The sequence below is a fragment of the Erpetoichthys calabaricus genome, chromosome 3 (genome assembly GCF_900747795.2).
Source record: "Erpetoichthys calabaricus chromosome 3, fErpCal1.3, whole genome shotgun sequence".
In the NCBI taxonomy this organism is placed as follows: domain Eukaryota; kingdom Metazoa; phylum Chordata; class Cladistia; order Polypteriformes; family Polypteridae; genus Erpetoichthys; species Erpetoichthys calabaricus.
The window spans coordinates 57,889,133-57,911,714 of NC_041396.2; the positions used below are offsets into that span (position 1 = coordinate 57,889,133).

The 22,582-nt window shown below is 35.9% G+C and overlaps 1 protein-coding gene across 1 annotated transcript in view; it reads left to right on the forward strand.

The window, feature by feature from the left end:
• Window positions 1-22,582, forward strand: part of nbas (NBAS subunit of NRZ tethering complex) — a 463,213-nt gene that overhangs the window by 82,026 nt on the left and 358,605 nt on the right. Inside the window, exons 15-18 of the mRNA XM_028796843.2 lie at window positions 5,917-6,171; window positions 7,556-7,681; window positions 9,032-9,183; window positions 11,839-11,976. Of these exons, the coding sequence (XP_028652676.1) occupies window positions 5,917-6,171; window positions 7,556-7,681; window positions 9,032-9,183; window positions 11,839-11,976 (671 nt within the window). The remainder of the gene's footprint in view (window positions 1-5,916; window positions 6,172-7,555; window positions 7,682-9,031; window positions 9,184-11,838; window positions 11,977-22,582) is intronic.

The window sequence follows — 22,582 nt, forward strand, 5'->3', positions numbered from 1 at the left end:
TTTCCTAGGAACATCTGAGTACTGGGGTGTTTTCCGAACAAAGATCTTTAGTGATGCAGCATTTAGTTGTATGAAATTAAATCAAATGTGAAAAACTGGCTGTGTAAAGATTTGGGTCCCCTTGTAATTTTGCTGATTTGAATGCATGTAACTGCTCAATACTGATTATTTGCAACACCAAATTGGTTGAATTAGCTTGTTAAGCCTTGAACTTCATAGACAGGTGTGTCCAATCATGAGAAAAGGTATTTAAGGTGGTCAGTTGCAAGTTGTGCTTCCCTTTGACTCTCCTCTGAAGAGTGACAGCATGGGATCCTCAAAGCAACTCTCAAAACATCTGAAAACAAAGATTGTTCAGTATGATGGTTTAGGGGAAGGCTACAAAAAACTATCTTAGAGGTTTAAACTGTCAGTTTCAACAGTAAGGAATGTAATCAGGAAATGGAAGGCCACAGGCACAATTGCTGTTAAACTCAGGTCTGGGAGGCCAAGAAAAATATAGGATCGCCATATGCACAGGAGTGTGAGAATGGTTATAGGCAACCCACAATTTACCTCCAAAGACCTGCAAGAACATGTTGCTGCAGATGGTGTATCTGTACATCGTTCTACAATTCAGCACAATTTGCACAAAGAACATCTGTATGGCAGGGTGATGAGAAAGAAGCTCTTTCTGAACTCATGCCACAAACAGAGTCGCTTGTTGTATGCAAATGCTTATTTAGACAAGCCAGATTCATTTTGGAACAAAGTGCTTTGGACTGATGAGACAAAAATTGAGTTATTTGGTGATAACAGAAAGCACTTTGCATGGCAGAAGAAAAACACCTGCTACCTACTGTCAAATTTGGTGGAAGTTCCATCATGCTGTGGGGCTAGTTCAGGGACTGGGGCCTTTGTTAAAGTCGAGGGTTGGATGAATTCAACCCAATATCAACAAATTCTTCAGGATAATGTTCAAGCATCAGTCACAAAGTTGAAGTAACGCAGGGGTTGGATATTCCAACAAGACAATGACCCAAAACACAGTTCGAAATCTACAAAGGCATTCATGCAGAGGGAGAAGTACAATGTTCTGGAATGGCTGTCACAGTCCCCTGACTTGAATATCATCGAAAATCTATGGGATGATTTTAAGCAGGATGTTCAAGCTCAGCTTGCTTCACATAGCAAAATCAAATTATTGATATTAAAGAACAGTTTTTGATGCATAGCTGACTCCTTGCCATCTCATTTAGAAATTAAGCTATAAGTAATGTTTAAAGATTAAAAAAGCTGTAAATAAGTATTGATATATTGATATTTTACAATGTGGAATTAAGAGGAGTCAAAGCCAAATCTAGTAGTAAGAGGTGCAAAACAGTAACCAACCTTTGATGATGCACTGTTCTCATGCATGCACCCATCCTTACTCCAACTGGGACAATTTATAGTGACAGCTAACCTAATACACATGTCTTTGGAATGTGGAATGGAAATGAGAATAATTGGAGAAAATTGAGATATACAATGGAAACCTCACCAAGAAACTGTGTTTCATATTTTAAAAAGCATGTGTAATGTGATTGTATTATGACGGTGCATATTGGCCAAACACAGTTAGTACAGTTTAGGGTTGGTCTTGTCATTTTCACTGCAATCTAGGACAATGTGGAACTTTGATCCAGATTCTAAAATCACGTCACAGATGACACACTTTTGCCACTTCCACTTAAAAGCAGATTAGTAATTTGAGCCACTTGGCCAAACAGACATATTCCAAAACAATACTGGTCAGCAGGTGCTGGCTTGCACAGGAATAATTTCTTGGCCTTGTTCTTACAGACGTTTCATCCAGCTCTCACCTTTTCAGAAAAAAAACTTTGCCAGTACCCTGTCCTTAACGGAAGCATACCGTTCCTTCTCTAGCAGATCTTTAAAGCTGTACCAACCAGCAGTGCCATACTGTCATATTTTTTTCAGTTTGAAGAAGTTACCTAAATGGACAAGTCTTATGTAGACCACTTTTTTGAATACTAAGCATAAGTGCTTAATGTATTCTAATAAGAACATTTTGCCCCTACAAATAAAGTGAAACACAAAAAATAAATATGTACTTCAGAGCCACAACAAAAATGTGATGCATTTGTGGTATGTGTTTTACATCATGATCAGTCTTATAGTAGATATGCAATATGTTAAGTTTGACGTAATTGTATGGAATGTTAACTGCTTTAAATAAATACAATAAAGTAAAAAAAAAAGATATGCAATATGTTGTGTTCTGATAGTAGGAGAGTAAATGAATGCTTAAAGCAGATATATTCTAGGGTTCAAAATTTGGACCCATCTAGAAATTGTTGCGTTTGTGGTTGATGCTTTTTATCAAGGTACCACTATATTTATTTAAAAATACTGCATAGCCCAACATTACTATTGTTGCAAATGGCTGATACTGCTTGCAATGACTGATATACAATTTTTAATTCACATATGAATGCAAAGACCATGTTTAACAGTTATTACTCCATTGACCAATAATGGTAAACTCTCTCACCTCATCTTTAATTATGTTTAAATGCTAATTGGTTATTACAGAAATTTTTGTAGTTGTGTGAGCTCAGCTGAAACAACAAAAACATCATTTGTTTTTAAAGTACATTTTCATACTGAGGATGTATCTCAAAATGTTTTACAAGATGTCAAAGAAATTACAAGAAAAGAAAAACATTTTTTAAGAATAATAAATGCATAAATAACTTGCAAAAATATATTAATACACACTTCCATAATATATACAGTGGTGTGAAAAACTATTTGCCCCCTTCCTGATTTCTTATTCTTTTGCATGTTTGTCACACAAAATGTTTCTGATCATCAAACACATTTAACCATTAGTCAAATATAACACAAGTAAACACAAAATGCAGTTTGTAAATGGTGGTTTTTATTATTTAGGGAGAAAAAAATCCAAACCTACATGGCCCTGTGTGAAAAAGTAATTGCCCCCTGAACCTAATAACTGGTTGGGCCACCCTTAGCAGCAATAACTGCAATCAAGCGTTTGCGATAACTTGCAATGAGTCTTTTACAGTGCTCTGGAGGAATTTTGGCCCACTCATCTTTGCAAAATTGTTGTAATTCAGCTTTATTTGAGGGTTTTCTAGCATGAACCGCCTTTTTAAGGTCATGCCATAGCATCTCAATTGGATTCAGGTCAGGACTTTGACTAGACCACTCCAAAGTCTTCATTTTGTTTTTCTTCAGCCATTCAGAGGTGGATTTGCTGGTGTGTTTTGGGTCATTGTCCTGTTGCAGCACCCAAGATCGCTTCAGCTTGAGTTGACAAACAGATGGCCGGACATTCTCCTTCAGGATTTTTTGGTAGACAGTAGAATTCATGGTTCCATCTATCACAGCAAGCCTTTCAGGTCCTGAAGCAGCAAAACAACCCCAGACCATCACACTACCACCACCATATTTTACTGTTGGTATGATGTTCTTTTTCTGAAATGCTGTGTTCCTTTTACGCCAGATGTAACGGGACATTTGCCTTCCAAAAAGTTCAACTTTTGACTCATCAGTCCACAAGGTATTTTCCCAAAAGTCTTGGCAATCATTGAGATGTTTCTTAGCAAAATTGAGACGAGCCCTAATGTTCTTTTTGCTTAACAGTGGTTTGCGTCTTGGAAATCTGCCATGCAGGCCGTTTTTGCCCAGTCTCTTTCTTATGGTGGAGTCGTGAACACTGACCTTAATTGAGGCAAGTGAAGCCTGCAGTTCTTTAGACGTTGTCTTGGGGTCTTTTGTGAGCTCTCGGATGAGTCGTCTCTGCGCTCTTGGGGTAATTTTGGTCGGCCGGCCACTCCTGGGAAGGTTCACCACTGTTCCATGTTTTTGCCATTTGTGGATAATGGCTCTCACTGTGGTTCGCTGGAGTCCCAAAGCTTTAGAAATGGCTTTATAACCTTTACCAGACTGATAGATCTCAATTACTTCTGTTCTCATTTGTTCCTGAATTTCTTTGGATCTTGGCATGATGTCTAGCTTTTGAGGTGCTTTTGGTCTACTTCTCTGTGTCAGGCAGCTCCTATTTAAGTGATTTCTTGATTGAAACAGGTGTGGCAGTAATCAGGCCTGGGGGTGGCTACGGAAATTGAACTCAGGTGTGATACACCACAGTTAGGTTATTTTTTAACAATTACTTTTTCACACAGGGCCATGTAGGTTTGGATTTTTTTTCTCCCTAAATAATAAAAACCATCATTTAAAAACTGCATTTTGTGTTTACTTGTGTTATATTTGACTAATGGTTAAATGTGTTTGATGATCAGAAACATTTTGTGTGACAAACATGCAAAAGAATAAGAAATCAGGAAGGGGGCAAATAGTTTTTCACACCACTGTATATATATACAGTCATATGAAAAAGTTTGGGAACTCCTCTTAATTCTTTGGATTTTTGTTTATCATTGGCTGAGCTTTCAAAGTAGCAACTTCCTTTTAATATATGACATGCCTTATGGAAACAGTAGTATTTCAGCAGTGACGTTAAGTTTATTGGATTAACAGAAAATATGCAATATGCATCATAACAAAATTAGACAGGTGCGTAAATTTGGGCACCCCAACAGAGATATTACATCAATACTTAGTTGAGCCTCCTTTTGCAAATATAACAGCCTCTAGACGCCTCCTGTAGCTTTTGATGAGTGTCTGGATTATGGATGGAGGTATTTTTGACCATTCTTCAATACAAAATCTCTCCAGTTCAGTTAAATTTGATGGCTGCCGAGCAAGGACAGCCTGCTTCAAATCATCCCATAGATTTTTGATGATATTCAAGTAAGGGGACTGTGACGGCCATTTCAGAACATTGTACTTCTCCCTCTGCATGAATGCCTTTGTAGATTTTTTTTTTAATGATACTTGCATTGAAGAGAGATGAAATACGTAACATATCAGGATACAAGTATAAGATATAAACACCACCAACTCTGCTATGTGAGGAACAGTAACATAAAAAAGTGAGAAGAGGACTATATAATGCCTGTTTGACAAAACAGAGAGGGCTGCAGACCATAGCATAGCAAAATCCACTCCATTGATCCATAGTGCCAAGAGCAGAAGAAGAGTTGAGTCATAGAAAGAGGATTTCCATGAATCAAGAGGAAGAAGGAAGGGCTTTCCAGAAAGTGGCCAATGTCATCTTAGTTGGTGATGGTACCCAGGATAAACAACCTCTGCTGGACTAGATTAAGATCTTCAGTCCAGGGTTGACTGAACAAAAGCTGGGATATCTTAATTTCTCAGCTCCCTTTTTGTGGTGATTTCAGCACCTTTTAGAATGGGGGTGAGCCCATCTGTTTCACATATTAAATCATTAGATCAAAAAACATACAATATACAGTAATAGTTTATGTAGTTTTTCTGTATATGTATGTATATATATATATATATATATATATATATATATATATATACTTTTGATAATATTCATTAATTCGTTTCATGTAATTTATATAAGTTGGCTTAATTTTCAGTCTTATAATGACTTTTCTTCTATTATGTCCACCGTGAGCCCAAAGGCACATGACTGGTTAGTAAATTAAATAGAGGTGGACCCATTAGATAATGTTAGTAAAACCTAGTATATGTCACTCAAAAAGTTAAAACTCTGAAAGTTAATGTAATTCTAGTGAAAAAGTGAAAATCATCATTTCTAAGATTTAGTCACATATTTATTTGTGTTGTGCAACACTTATAGTCTTGTAACTTTTAGTTTTTTTGTGTGTGCATTTAAATAGGGTTCAGTAATGTGAGCCATGTTTTTTTTAACATTCTTACTTTACAGTATATATACTCATCTGTGCACATTTAATTTCAGATTCACAATTATATTTCCCATAACTTATTTTCTCATTTATACTTTTTCAGTGTGAAGTCAAAAGTCAAAAACGACCACGTTTGGAAAGTAGTCAAAATGAAGATGAAGATGAAGATGGTGATTCAGATTCTGATGATGAGTGTTCAGCCAAAGCAAGATATTTTAGCTATTTGAAGCAGGGGCTGTATTATGTTACAGAAATGGAACGATTTGCACCACCACGAAAACGCCCACGCACAATTACTAAAAATTATCGTTTAGTGAGTCTAAGGTCCACAACACCTGAGGAGCTTTATCAAAGAAAGGTATGTTTCTTTATTATGCTTAGATTTGCATGAACTGAGCAGACTGTTTCCTTTTTTCTGAATAACTTTACATTTATCGTGATAGTAGCTCATATAAGCTGAAGGTATGTTAAAACTTTCCCATAAATAATGTAAATACAGTAGTAAGTGGCAATATATTCAAAAAACAAAAATTGTGTGTATATTTATTACATTGATCAAATCATTTATAGCTTGAGCAAGTGCATACAATTTTCTTTCACAGGTCTTTATTAGATTTTGAGTATGTTTAGCAGATAAACGTGATTACCCAATTTGAAGTCTTAAGACTTGCACTACATACTATAGTTCTTGCCTGTCTATCTTTAGTTGTGGTTGTTTTGTATGTACTCAGGTCTACTTATTTTTCCTTTTGCAGAATATGACTGGTGACTGATAATATACATTTACCATTTTTGATGGTGTATTAGTCTTTGTAAATGTGTGTATTTTACATTAAAGTATTTTTATGATGAATATCATTCACCCATTCATGCACTCATACTTAAACCATGTACCAGAACTGGGAAAATAAATGCCTCAAATAATCTTAATTTGAAAGTGTATCTCTTAGATTAACTTTGTATTGTTTTGAATTTAATTGATAATCAGGCCTGAATAATTATTAGTTTCCTGAATATTGTTTCTATGAAGCAAAATTGAGTTTTTAGTTTATATTAGTTGTACCATTTCTCCTGATAATGATCAGTTAAGATCTGACTTTTTATCTACAAGATCTGTATCAGTTATTTTTATTTCTGGGCATCTTCTGCAGAGTTTTGGTACATTATGTACTGTTTATGGTTGGTCTAAGAGTCACTTTTTTGATCCCTGTATGTCTTCTGTGGTATCGTGTTGAATTTGGCAGCTATAATGTATCAATGGTACATCTTGAACCTTCTAATATTTGAATCAATAGTGCCCACTGGGACTTACAAACAATTTGATATTGCTTTGTACTCTTTTAATGAAACATTGTATTATTTTATTTCTGGCTTCTTTAGAATACTCTTAATTTTCACCTGAATAATGACTTCATATCTTTGGAGTTGATATCAAGAAAATATGTATATTTTTCTTCTTCTTAAGATTTTTTCTGACAGAACAATGTCATGGTATTAAGAAAAAAGAAGAAAAACTATATTATGAGCTTTAGCTCTTTGAAATAAAAATTACACAGAGATCACAATTTCAGTGCAGGATTTGTTATTCAATAATACTAGCATTTACTAATACCTCAAATCTATTTATTTTTTATGCATCAAAATAACTTAATAGTAAAAATATGTTTTTGTATTGAAGAACATTTCAAATTTTATCATCAGTATTAAATTCTAATTATATTAACTAAGTTTCAATTTTTCAGATTGACAATGAAGAATATGGTGAAGCCCTATCTCTGGCAAAAGCTTATGGTTTAGACTCTGATCTTGTCTATCAGAGACAATGGAGAAAATCCGCTGTTAGCATTGCCTCTATTCAAGATTATTTGGTAAGAATAAAACCAATAACTAATGAAAGTTAGAATTGTTATTAAAATTATTACATAGAAATTAATTTCAAAAACTCTATTAATATATTAAATTCATGTAAATGTTTTTCTTTGTTGTGATCACACACACAGACATACATTTTTTATTTAGTCTAAAAATGCAGTTAGGGGGCAAAATTTAATTTTCAAAGGCTAAAATATTTTTGGGGTCTTCTGAAATGGCCAGAATTCATTAGGAAAATTAAGGAAAAGGCTGGAATGCATAAACAAATTATCTTGAGCACGAGATTGTTCACAGACTCTACAATATAATCCACCAGAATGCATTCTGCACATTGTGAAGGAGCCCAAGCTAATAATGAGCAACATTTAACTTGCATGACAATGGCATATGTTATTTAATCAAGTCATTTCACCTTATTTATAGCTGATAGCTATACACATAGCGCATAATCAAAATTACTACTTATTTACATATTGCATTAAATTTTTGCTGTTTACCTTTTAAATTTTCATGTAACAAATGGAGTGTTTATTTTTATATCATTTTTTTTTTATTTTGGAATGGAATGTTCACAGGAGATTTTTTTTCTTCTACCTGGTTCAAATACAATCACTATTTACCTAGAACACAATGGAAACAAACTACAGTAATTGCCAAGCAGCAACAGACCATCTGTATACCCTACTAAATCAGCAAAACATGCCTGTTTGCTATTAAATGGTATAGGACACCTTTAACAATTTACTGTATATTTATAAATTTACTTAATTCATTTGTGGCCCATCAGTTATCCAGGTTTTTACATCATTTTGTTTTTATTCATCATAATCACTCATCATGGACAATAACTTAAAACAGATTAATGTGTCTTATTGGAAATTTTTTGGAGAGTTCTTTCATAATAGGCAATTCTTATTTGCACTGTGTAAATTGTGCCTGTTGAGCTTTGTTTCTCAGTAGGTCAAGATTACATATTTAATGTGTCTATGGACATTGTGTCCCCTGTTTTCTTTCTACTGAATGGGATCAGATAACCTGGTTTTAACAGAAAAGGGTTTGATTACCAGAACATTTATTTTAAAGGACTATTTGATAAAGCACTGACTAACCCTCATCCCAAGAGTATCATTTATTCACAAACCATTTGCAAAAACTGTAGCATTGCATATGTTTGTTCTTTTGGGCAGACCTTTCAGGAGCTTGTTATGTTATTATCTAACAAATACAAATGTCCAGTCAATTTGAATTACATTTTTATGAAAAATTGTAATTTAGACATATATGTGAATCACTTTTTGCATTCAGGAAATAGAAATTGATGCTATGTTTTGACATTTTTATTTTAGAGTAAAATTAGAAAGCGCTCATGGGTACTTCATGAATGTGTGGAGAGAGTCCCAGAAAATGTAGATGCAGCGAAGGAATTACTCCAGTATGGGCTGAAAGGGACAGACTTGGAAGCTCTTATTGCAATAGGAAATAAAGAAGATGATGGAAGGTTTGTCAGAACTGTCCTCATACACAATTTTTATTTCCACCTTACATTTTTAGGGATTTAGAGACATGGTAAAATATTATCAAACAAAATACTATCTTGTTGACTTCCCGTTCTGTGTATGGCATAATAAATAATCTTGACTATATAAAGATACACAAAACACTGTCTTGGAAGCTTCATAGTCTCTGTATTAGTTATTAATAATATATCTAAACAGCAAGATGTTCAGTAATAAGTAAACAAAATACAGTTTTTTCATGGGATGCCCTCTATGCCACCCAAAAAAAAAATACTACAAATATTATTTTTCTTAAGGAACAGACTACATTTCTGTGTTGCTTAAGTTGATTTCCTGATTAAACATTAAAAGTTCCCAAAGTTGCCTTCCTAGTAATTACAAAGGAGAAAAAAGAAACAAGCCTAACATAGGCGTTCAGGCAGTAAAAAAAAAAAACCTCTAATAAAATTTGATATGGAAAATAGTCAGTAATGTTGCTGATGACATCACTGACTGTAAGCATTGATATGCTATTCCAAAATTTACACTCATAATGAATGCTGCTGTTGCCAATTTCCAGTTCATCTTGATAGTGATATTTAGTAATTTCTACCTGTTGTGAAATTTGCAATACAAAATGTCAAAATTTGGTGAGCATGCCTCAAAATAAACAAAAAGCTAATTGGTCAGTCTCTGGAGGCCTAACACCAGGCAGCCTGACCCCAAACTCATAAAGGAAGGCTTCAGTGGCTACAGAGGCATAAAATGGAACTAAAGCTTTAATTGTTTAAAAATACCTTAAATGCTCAAAAATGCTTTTCAAGGGAAAGACTGTGAACTTCTGAATTAAAAAGACAAAGGCAGAATAATATCCCTTCAGAAAATATATTACTTAAACGAGAAAGAAAATGGCAGACAAGCCGAAGTGGCACCTGTTGTCTAACTAGTTTAATCCATAATCTGGTAAACCAGAAACCAAAGATAAAGCAATAATCAGCAGTTAAACCAGGCAAATCAAGAAAACTGCTTCTACAGTAATGCACAAAAGTGATTGTAGCTGTGTTTGTCCCAAGTTACCAAAATTCTGCAGCTTTTAATTTGCTACAACAGACAATTCTGACAATAGTATGACGTGTGTTGAAAATAGACCAAATATCTTTGTTTTAAAAGTTTTAGTAAAATTTCAGAGCAAAACAATCCGTACAACAAATAGAGAAAAACTGATATTAAAAAAGATATTTTTTAAATTTAAGGCTTATTTATCTTGTTTCATTTCTCTCTAAGTTTGGTCATATATAGTCGCATTACGTGAAGAATGTTAAGCACGGTCAGAATCTCCTATTTGCAGAGTTATCTAACACTCCATGCTAGCAGTAAGACAATTTCCTAATTGGCCAAATTAACACTCAATTTTACAGATAGAACAAAGAAAGTTCTATTTCGTGTTAACATACCTTTTATTGGCTAACTAAAAAGATTACAATATGCAAGCTTTCGAGGCAACTCAGGCCCCTTCTTCAGGCAAGATGTAATACAGAAACTGGAGTTTCCTATGTTTATATACACACTCTAGGACAAGAAACAACATTGGTAAATATTTAAATGAGAAATTTTAAATGTAAAAAATTAATAGATTCAGTTTCTGTATTACATCTTGCCTGAAGAAGGGACCTGAGTTGCCTCGAAAGCTTGCATATTGTAATCTTTTTAGTTAGCCAATAAAAGGTGTCATTTTGCTTGGCTTTTCTCCACATTCATAATGGCTAACACGGTACAACACCCTAGTGTTAACATACAGTAAGTAAAAGACTATACCATTATTTAAATAACTGTGAGAAACTGATATTCTATTGAAATTAAGCAGACACTTAAGTGAATTTAATAATAGCTTTCTAAGATTGGACAATACAGTGATACAATGAGCAACCATCATTTTAAAGGTTTAGGGTGTTACCTCGGCAGTGACATCATGGTGGCCCTGTCTCTAGGAGTATTTCACACAAATCACAAGGAATATAGTCATAAAACACATATATACCATACATAGCAAGCTATTTAAATTAAAGAGTAACAATACAAATTACGTAATAATAAAAACACATGAAAATTAACAATTCAAAAGCAACAAAAATGACTGTAAACTTGAATACTTAAGCCATGCAATAAATCTTGCTGAAACATAACAGTCTTTCTTGTATGGTTCCATATCAGTAACCTTAAAATACATTATTGTGAAACCAGTAAATTAGAGGATTCACTGATTATGAATGACTAATTATTAGGAAATAAACCATTTGTTTTTGTGAGCACAATCATTCACTCATTTTTTTGATGACTCCACTTATTACCCTTGCATATTCATTCATACACTGTATGCTATGAAAAATCTGTAAATGTGTTTTAATTTACAGAATGAGAACAATCCTGCACTTTTGCCCCCAACTCAATAGTCTGTTACAGTCTTTTATTACTTGATGCTAATAATTCAGTATCTGCTTCTAAGCTAAAAGCACTGAGTTCTGCAAAGTGGTCTTAATATCAGAGGCATGGGAGATGCACTACTTTAATGTTGTTATACATTTATCATGAGTAATACTTGCTTGTTTTTAATTATACAGTAGCCATTCAAAGGATCTTTATTTTTCTTTTATCTGCAGATTCATTTTAGCTGGTGATATTGATATTGAAGATGTTCCATATGAAGATTTTATGTCACCAGTTGAGGAATGGGAAAAAATTAAACAAAAAGAAGCAAAGAAGAGAGAAGAACTTCTGAAACTTGTGGACTTCAAAAAGTAATTAATACAGTGCTATATTTTTAATACATTTAGAGATTTTGTGTGTAGTACTAGGGTGTTATGCCGTGTTAGTCGTAACGAATGTAGTGAGAAGTCAAGCAAAATGACATCTTTTATTGGCTAACTAAAAAGATTACAATATGCAGGCTTTTGAGGCAACTCAGGCCTCTTCTTTAGGCAAGATGTGATCATGATGTATGATTGCATCTTGCCTGAAGAAGAGAAATTGTATGAAAATGTATTGATATACTCACAGTTGTGAGAAAAAAATTGTAACCCTTTTGGAATTTTGTGGATGCCTGAACAAATGGATCCTAAACTATCATTTGATTTTATCATAGTCATCATAATAATTGAAAGCATAAAAATGTTTACATTGTTATACCTTAATTGAACACGTTATTTAAACACTTCATTGCGCATGTGAAATTTTAGATATAGTAACTGATGATCAAACCTGTGGAGCATTTAGGAGGTCTTTTGGCCCCTTTCGTTGTTTCAGAACTCTCATTCCTTAATATTTCTGAAATGTCATTAATGATCTGCTTGATTCAGATCATGCCACTATATTTTAAAAGGGCTTAAATAAGAATTCTATAATGCAAAATTCTCTTCTGTTTAATGAAGTCTGTCGTTGGTTTAGTCCTGTGTTTGTGGTCAATGTCATGCTTCTTCATGTTACAGGCAAAAAACACAGATAATGTTCAACGCTGTATTCTGTACCTCTGACAGTAATTAACCTATAAACCCTAATACCATATCCAGCATCCTTCACAGGATGATGTTTTTGCATTGCCATGCAGTGTTTTTTGTTTTCCAAATGCAGTGTTGTGTACCTTTACAAAAAAAAAAAATCTGACTCATCTGTCTACAGAACATTGTTTATACTGTATGTTACTGTGGAACATTCATATTATTTTTAGCAAACATTTTTTTTAATAGGTAGCAGTGTTTCATATGTGGTAACTCATCATGAAAACTACTCTTGTTTTTGTAGGCTTTTTCAATCTTATTAGCCTAAACAGTTTTTGTTCTAAGGTGAGGAACATAAAGTAAAAACTCATCTGAAACTCTCAAGTTAATGCTAATTCTGAATAAATGGAATACCAGACTCCAGTTATCCAAACTCCATTTACCCCATTTCTAAGAGGTTCAAATGCGTTTGTCATGTTTGACATTGAACATTTAAGGGGTATGTTTAATATGACATTGTACATTATTGTGTTTGGTGTTTGTCACAGCCTTTATCTTTTATTATGATATAAACTAAAATCACATTACATTTTTAAAGCCATGCAAGAATCATTAACAGCAAATTTGATTATCTTTAACATTTTGACCCTTGCTTTAGTCAGACTCCTTGTTTTGCTTATTAAATCTGCACTGCCAGATTTCTCGTCCATCTTGAAAATTCATCTCAAGATTCAATGGATATTTCAAAAAATTAGAACAATAAATTTGACCAAAGTAGAGATTCAAAGAATTACCCTTAAGGTGGATGACATAAAAAGTAAAGCGAATAATTTACAGGCTTATTTTCAGAGGTTGGTGCATTGCAGTGGAATATAAGATCTGCAACCTCCACTGCTACTTCTACTGTGCCAGTTAAAGAACCAGAAGTCCATTTCTTAATGCATTATTTGGAAAAACCCTAGCAGCTATAGATGGTTTTTGAATGTGTGCAATTTAATTTGTACTTTATCTTTTTAGTGGTGGGAATCTCTTTGAAACAAGCTTATGCTATAACTTGCTAATTTTTAGCAGAGTTCTGCTTAGTTTTTGGTGAACTTGAAAAAAAGGCTTTTGATATCTGTATTTAGAAATGGGAATTTTGATGAAACAAAACATTTTCCCTGAAGAATTAGTATGCTTTTATTTTGGTGGGAAAGATCATATGAGAGTTTACTAAAAACATAAGAAAAGTTTAAAGACACATTCTGAAGATGTCCTTAGAATGAGTAGCTGTTTACAGTATCAAAACACCAGTTTGTTTTCTTCCAGTTTGTAATGAAAATGCAACTTATAAAAAGGGATTTTTGGATTCTTGAGCAACTGAAAATATTGTAGATTCGGATCTTGTTAGAAATTCTATTTAGTCATAGTTCAGACTAAACAAACAAATATTACAGTGGTTGATGGGATCCCGTTTGTGTAAGATATATTTATTATTATACAGTAATCCCTCCTCCATCGCAGGGGTTGCGTTCCAGAGCCACCCGCGAAATAAGAAAATCCGCGAAGTAGAAACCATATGTTTATATGGTTATTTTTATATTGTCATGCTTGGGTCACAGATTTGCGCAGAAACACAGGAGGTTGTAGTGAGACAGGAACGTTATTCAAACACTGCAAACAAACATTTGTCTCTTTTTCAAAAGTTTAAACTGTGCTCCATGACAAGACAGAGATGACAGTTCTGTCTCACAATTAAAAGAATGCAAACATATCTTCCTCTTCAAAGGAAACAGAGAGTAAAGCAAACAAATCAATAGGGCTGTTTGGCTCTTAAGTATGCGAAGCACCGCCGGTACAAAGCTGTTGAAGGCAGCAGCTCACACCCCCTCCGTCAGGAGCAGGAAGGAAGAGAGAGAGAGAGACAGAGTCAAAAATCAATACGTGCCCTTTGAGCTTTTAAGTATGCGAAGCACCGTGCAGCATACTTAAAAGCTGCACACAGAAGGTAGCAACGTGAAGATAATCTTTCAGCATTTTTAGATGAGCGTCCGTATCGTCTAGTTGTGCGAACAGCCCCCCTGCTCACACCCCCTACGTCAGGATCACAGATAGTCAGTGCAAGAGAGAGAGAAAGAAAAGTAAGTTGGGTAGCTTCTCAGCCATCTGCCAATAGCGTCCCTTGTATGAAATCAACTGGGCAAACTAACTGAGGAAGCATGTACCAGAAATTAAAAGACCCATTGTCCGCAGAAACCCACGAAGCAGCGAAAAATCCGCGATATATATTTAAATATGCTTACATATAAAATCCGCGATGGAGTGAAGCCGCAAAAGGCGAAGCGCGATATAGCGAGGGATTACTGTAATACCAAAAAATTTGTCATTTAAGTACAGCATATATTTCTTTTTTGAGTTATTAATTAATCTAGTTTGAAAGTAGAAATGTGATTTACTGGGTGAGCCAAAATGAAGTACCACATTTCTCAAGGTTATTGCGTGAGGTAGAGGCAGCCTAGTGGGTTGGGGTGGAGGTCCATTGATAGTCGATCCCTTGTAGTTTTCAGTCGGCAACATGCCTTGGTCTGGTGTGCACCGTGCTTTCACTGTTGAAGCGTTGTTCAAAAACAACAAATCCATCATCACTACGCAGCGTGCCTTCTGTATACACTTCAGCATTCCTCCTAATGGTGACGTCCCAAATCGGAAAACAATTCTGCAATGGGTGGCTGAATTTAGACAGACAGGTACAACATTGAGCAGAAAATCTTTAGGCCGTCCTCTGACTATACAAATGCCTGAAAACATACAAGCTGTAAGGGCATCAATTTTCAGTCTCCTAGACATTCAGCGCGCACACATGCTTCTGCATTTCCAACACATCTTTGAGGAGAATTTTGCAAGAAGACCTTAATTTCCATCCATAAAAAGTGATGGTAGTGAGACTGGGAGAGCCATAGAGAGTTGTGCGCGAACATTCTGCAAACTGTTCATCGAGATGCCATTGTCATGTGCAGCGACGAGGCACATTTCCATTTGAATGGTTCCGTAAATAAGCAAAACTTACGCTATTGGGCTGAAACCAACCCTCGTGAACTTAATCAGAGACCCCTGCACAACAAGCATGTTACAGTTTGGTGCGCCATTGCAGAATTTGGTATTGTAGGCTGTTAGTTTTTTGAGGAGAGGGGAGCAATGGTTACCGTCACTTTAGAATGTTACATTGAAATGGATATGGTGGATGCCTGGTTTCAACAGAATGGAGCAACAGCTCATATGGCGCGGAAATCCATGCAACTTTTGTAGGAGATGTCTCTGGGGAAGCTGATCTCCCTGCACTGCGATGTCGGGTGGCCTGATCTCGCTTCGTGTGATTTCTTCTTGTGGGGCTATCTCAAGTTGAAGGTATACACACACCGACCTCAAAACCTTGAAGTCCTTATGGACGCTATTCACCACAAAATCAACGATTTCTTGAAATGGCTGAACATGTGAGTGTTTAGAAATCATCTCAAAGAGTGTATCGCTAATGATGGCCACCACCTTGAAGACATCATTTAAAAAATAAATCTATTTTGTATACCCTTTCTTGTGTTTTATTGAAATTTATTTATCTTGTAGTGTTTTTGTACAATAAACGTTTGAAATGTGGTACTTCTTTTTGACTCACCCTGTAAATTACTAATTCACAGAATATTATTAAAAAAATGAGAAAGCATTCATATTGAAATTTTGAGTCAATAGCTGCTTTGAAAAATGTGTTTCTAGAATACAACAATCGTACTTCTACATTAGCTGATCAGTATCCAGCCTCCCTATTCAATATTGACAGCCACACTGGTACTGAGTTACCAAGTTGCCTAATTAATATTTACATTTTCTGATATTTTCAGTAGAGAGCTATATTTAGAAATACTTCTCAACTCACATTTTGATAGTGCCATTGATCCTTTACAAGGGGCCCCATTATGTAAGGGCAGAATTTGTGTTTTATGATCTCCAAATGGCAAGACCATGAATACATACAGTACACCCCCAAAATTCGCGGGTGTTACGTTCCTAGAGCACCCGCAAATTGTGAAAAATCGTGACTTTTGGATGTGGTTAAAAAGTGCCTTTTAAATGCCTATTTTTATTGTTTAAACCCTAAATACAGTATGCTCCCAAAGCACTTTAGTTTTGTTGCAAACTCAGCTTCATACATTAATACATTACCTAAAAAATTACCTTAATACATTACCTAAAAACAGAATGTAAAGGTAAACCAGTATACTGTACAGTACTGTACTGCTATGTCTCCCGCGGTGCTAGAATGTAAAATACCGATGTTACCACTATATGTACTGTAATTCATACAAGCGTGTTTTCTTTGGTATGCGCTGTCGTTTTCTTTGGTACAAGTAGAGTAAATACATAATAATTTTATTTAATTAAAATACAGTAAAATGTATGGGTACTCACCAATGATGAATTATATTGATGATGATGATGAAGTAGCTGTGCAGTACGATGCAGAGGATTTAAAACTCCTCGGGTGGCGCCTCTTCTTCAGACGCTTCAGGAGGAGTCGTATCTTTGGACGGGTCTTCTTCTGGTGGGGTTTCGTGCTGGCTTTTCTGTATAGGTTTCAGGAACATTGTGATGGGAAGTTGCTACATTGTCTTCTGTAACGAACTGCTGGTACAATTTCCGTGCTTTCTCACGGATGATGTTACCGTACAAGGGGATGTTCTTCCTGCAGTCGGTGATCCACAATGCCAAGGCAGATTCCATCCTGACGATATTTTTATTCTTTACGGTCGTTACCTTTTTGGCACTATCACAGAAACTTACAGATATGGTACTCCAGATCGCTGCTTCGTTCTTCTTTATGTAGCGTGCGGTGCTTTCATTAATGCCATAGTGGTGCAGCATAACTTTTTAGTTCCCGGAGCAAATCCAATATTCAACCTTCTCCTGGAGTGTTTTAAACTTCTTCTGGCGCTTAGGCTCAGTGCCAGAAGCCTTAGAAGGTGCAGGGCGTTTCGGCGACATCTTGTGCGTTTAAGAATAAGAAAATGAATACAATAATAAAGTGGAAAACACGAGAACACTCAGCTGGAGACGTGTCGCAGGGCAGCAGTCATTCAGCATCACGGAGAAATGATTAACGCTCTCGGATTGGCTACTTTCACCATCCCAAACTGTGTTTCCCTCAGCAGTTGCTTCCTGTTCTCTCTACAGCATAGTATTGCCACGAAAAAAGCCATAAAAAATTGAAGAGGATATTTGCGCTTTCTGCTAACAATTAATAGTTAGGTTCTAAGGAAAAATCCGCGAACGACTGAGTACACAAACCCTGAACCGCGACTTCGCAGGGGTCTACTGTATATCAAAAATAATTTTGGAAATGATTTACCGTATTTTTCGCTCCATAAGATGTACTTTTTTTTCCCCCAAAAGTGGGTGGAAATGTCTGTGCGTCTTACGGAGCAAATATTGCGTCACAGACTGTGATGTGTATTACCTGACCTGTCAGCGGTAGCGACAGCTATTAGAAGAGGAAGTGTTAGGCACACGAGAAACCCCTGGGGACGCTTAAAACTAGAATTACTCGTAAATCCGTCCCACCTTTTAATCCCTTCGCATCTCTCCGTCAGCGTCTTTTGTCTTGTAAATGTGTCGATAAGCAGCAAGCAGCCTGCTATTACATCCCCCCCACCGCTCAGTTTTCTCAGCTCAAGTCTGTTTACCTGCGTTTCAGTTGCTTAGAGTTGTATAGAGTGAGGTGAACTCAGATGATGACGAGGGTTCTACATCGGAAAAAGAATGCACATCATACTTTTGCCGTCACTGTATTTTGTATATGTACATGGGAAGCTCTGCAGTCTAGTTGTGACTTTACGCTGTAGGAAGATAAGTAAATAAATCAAGGTAAATGACATTCGATCTGGCTCTCATATACAAAGTACAGCGACGGCAACTTCCATCTGCAGCTATAGATGCGAGCGACTCTCCAAGCTGTGTTTAGATCTGGACGGTGTATGTGCCCAAAAAAGAAGTCTGACTGCATTCTCGTATCATTGCTTACGAACTGAAGTGTCAGCGTGCAGTTTTCGTGGCATCACATGTGTATATTTTTAGCATGCCCGTGTCGATCTAATATAGGAAGCTTTGCAGTCTACTTGTGACTTTACACTATAGGAAGTAAGTAAATAAATCAAGGTAAATAACATTCGATCTGGCTTTTATGTAAGTAACATATAAATGTTAATGTTTTGGGCACATGCACCATCTAGATCTAAAACACTAAAGTGGAGAGTCGCTCGCGTACTGAAGAGTCTATAGCTGCAGGTGGAAGATGCCATTAGCAATGCCTTAGATGGAACTGAAGATAGTATCATATATAAAGATAAAGAAGACTGAGCTTCATAAATTCTGACACTAGCAATGAGGAATTCTTGGGGTTTCCAGAAAACTAGAAGAGTGCTTGAACCTTAAAGTCTCTCCTCATTTGTTAATGACAGTGATGATGGTTCTTAATACCGCTGTTGACTTTACACGGTTGAAATATTATTCTGCTATATTTTATTAGATGTATTATTACACCATTTGGTTCAGAATATTTTTTTCTTGTTTTCCTCCTCTAAACCTAGGCGCGTCTTTAGGTCAGGTGCGCCTTATGGAACGAAAAATATGGTAATTAGACCAACTAGCAGTTATTTTGAAACTGGTTTCTCTTTTGGTTAAGAGAAGGATTAGACCTCTTGGAACTTGTATTGATCTTTGAGGGTTAAGTAAATGGCAATATAGCTATTTAGCACCCTCACAATATTTTACCTCCATTTTTCTGGTAGATTATAGGTTACTCTCTAAAGATACTTATAAAATTTCACTAAAAAACTACCTCCTGTGCCTGAACTATTTAAAATATTAATGTTAGTTTAATGTTGTTGTCCCCAATTTGTTTCTATGTTTTAGTGTAGTTTTAGTTTGCATTTAGGAATGAAACACAACTTTGAAATTTTCCAATTATTGTATTTAAAACTTGATTTTACTAGTTTCTACTCATCTCCACATGTGACTCCTTCCCTTTTAAAGTGGAGTCAGAAAATTAAATTGAAAAAAATTATTAATTTACATGTATACAATATTTTGTTGATGGGTAATTATGAGCCTAATGAAATGTTACTCATAGGAATGTACATGAGGCCAAATTATAGGCCAGTTTTATTGACTTCATTCAAAAAATCACTTTTGCAATCCAAACAACCCCTAATTAAATGATTTTAAGTTTTAACCAAGCTAGACTGCATTTGTGACTTTGGGTTTAGTTTTACCATCAGAACAGACTTGACTATCTGTTTAGTGTAGCCCGACTTCTCTTTTCAGTTTCTTCTTTAAATCTTTGCTACTTTGGTCTGAAGTCTGTTTCAGTCATTAATCTCAAGATCAAATGGACATAACAGCTGTTCTTTAAGGTTTTGTCTTTTGCTGTTTGTTAACTTTTATTCCCTGCTAATAACTATATGTTAACTTTTATTCCTTGTTAAAAACTATAAGATAGAAATCAAAAGTCTACTCACCATTATTGAAATTTCATTTTTGTTGATTTAAAAGCTGAAATCAGGAGGAGTCATAGCACATATGTTTGCCTTTAATATAATATTTAAGTGAGAAAAAAAAAAATAATAATAATTGAAATAAAAGTATTTAAGAGCAACAACGCCAGATTGATGGAGTTTATAGATTAGAGTTATGTGATAACCAACATCTGTTACTGAAATGGTGTGTGGATCCAAGCCATAATGAGGCGTCATAGAAAAGGAAAATACTGCTCTTTCTCTTTGTGTAGAGGTTACTTGTTTCATTGATGACAGTAGAATTAAAAAGATATCTAACCAATCATATAAATAAGCTGTTCCCAGTAATGGAATATGAGGACAAGTTGGTGATCAGTAATCCCTCGCTATATCGCGCTTCGACTTTCGCGGCTTCACTCTATCGCGGATTTTATATGTAAGCATTTCTAAATATATAACGCGGATTTTTCGCTGCTTCGCGGGTTTCTACGGACAATGGGTCTTTTTACTTCTGGTACATGCTTCCTCAGTTGGTTTGCCCAGTTGATTTCATACAAGGGATGCTATTGGCAGATGACTGAGAAGCTACCTAATCAGAGCACGCAGTTAAGTTCCTGGGTGCTGATTGGCTCAGCGATGGAGTGCTGCATTAACCAGGAAGTCTCATCTCACTCATTCAGCATTAACGTGCTCCTGCTACTGCTTCAGGGGCCGTGTCCAAGCGCCAACAGAAGATGCAAATGATTGCAGAAAAGGTAAAAGTTTTGGATATGTTGAAGGAAGGGAACAGCTACACCGCTGCAGGACACCATTACGACATCAATGAGTCCACGATTCTTTTTATTTAAAAAGGAGGAAAAGCATATAAGATCTACGGCCGCAGTGTCCTTTGACCAGGGCGCAAAACGAGTTGCAAGTGGACGTGATAAGGCAGTAGTCTGGATGGAATCTACTTTAGGGATTTGGATTGAAGAGTGCTGGAAGAAGAACAACGGCGGTGCTACACAGTCGCCTGAAGAGGCTCCTTTAGAAGAGCTGTAACGCTATCCTTTGTTGTGCAGTAAAATTAAACTCATTGTTATCGGACAAGTCGTCGTGTCATTGTTGGTGAGTAACCATAATTAATTATCTACTGTGAAAGATTGAGGTCCCCGTGACCCCTTGAACCCTCAGACTAGATGTCAGACACCAGGTAAAAGTCCAAATAATGATTTATTAATAATAATAATTGTGCACAAAGCACCCTCCTCTCCACAATACTCAATAATAATAATAACAACAACAATAATCCTCCACACTCCCAGACGCGTTGCCACCCTTCCACCCAGCTCAGCTCAACGTCTGGGATTTCCCATTGTCCTTTTATACACCCTGACCCGGAGGTGTTCCTGTCCAATCCGTCCACAGTTCCTTATCCCTTCCGGGTCAGGGTAAACAGTCCTTTTCTTCAACCCGGGAGCACATTGTATCTTCCTGTCACGTGACCATGACATACTCCCGGGTTATAGGGCACATAAGAGCCTCCGAGTCCCCCTAAAGCGACTCCTGGTGGCCCCCAAGGTATCCAGCAGGGCTGCGTATAAAAACTACATAGTCCATGAGGCCCTGCTGAAACTCGGGGAACGTTCACGCTGTTGGGAGAGCTCCTCCTGGCGGCCTGGGGGTGAGAACCGGAATCGAAAGCCGACAATCCACCACACTACGTACAGTACTTATTACATGTACATAGTTTAGTGTCACTGTACACACATTTTACTGTATGCAATTTTTCTTGCATTGTACGTATTTATTGCTGGTGGCCTGTCTGTCGTAATGGCTGTAACATATGTGATATCGGAGACGCTCAATATCTTTAAAATAATATTTAGGTTTTACTGTATATAAACTGTGTTTACATACATAATTTCAACGAATCTTACCTAATATCTAAGATAATACAAAGGGTTTATGCTGTATAATTGTGCGGGAAATGTTTATAATAGTGTGGGAGAGTTTATAAGGGCTTAAAATATATAAAAAGAACCATATGAACATATGGTTTCTACTTCGCGGATTTTCACCTTTCGCGGGGGGTTCTGGAATGCAACCCCCGCGATGGAGGAGGGATTACTGTAGTGGCAGTCTGAAATAATGTGATGCTAATTACCTGTAATGAAGATTCATATTTATTTTGAATTATGATATAAATGTGGCAATATAGTAATTTTCTAAAAGTACTTAAAATTCTATAAAACAATGCCATTAAAAATGACCACATTTGAGGTTTAGAGGGGTCTGCAGTTTATTTAATAACCTATTAATAATGCAGATTTTAAGTAATATTGTAAGAATATTAATCTTCCATTAGATAATTTAATTTAATTTAATTT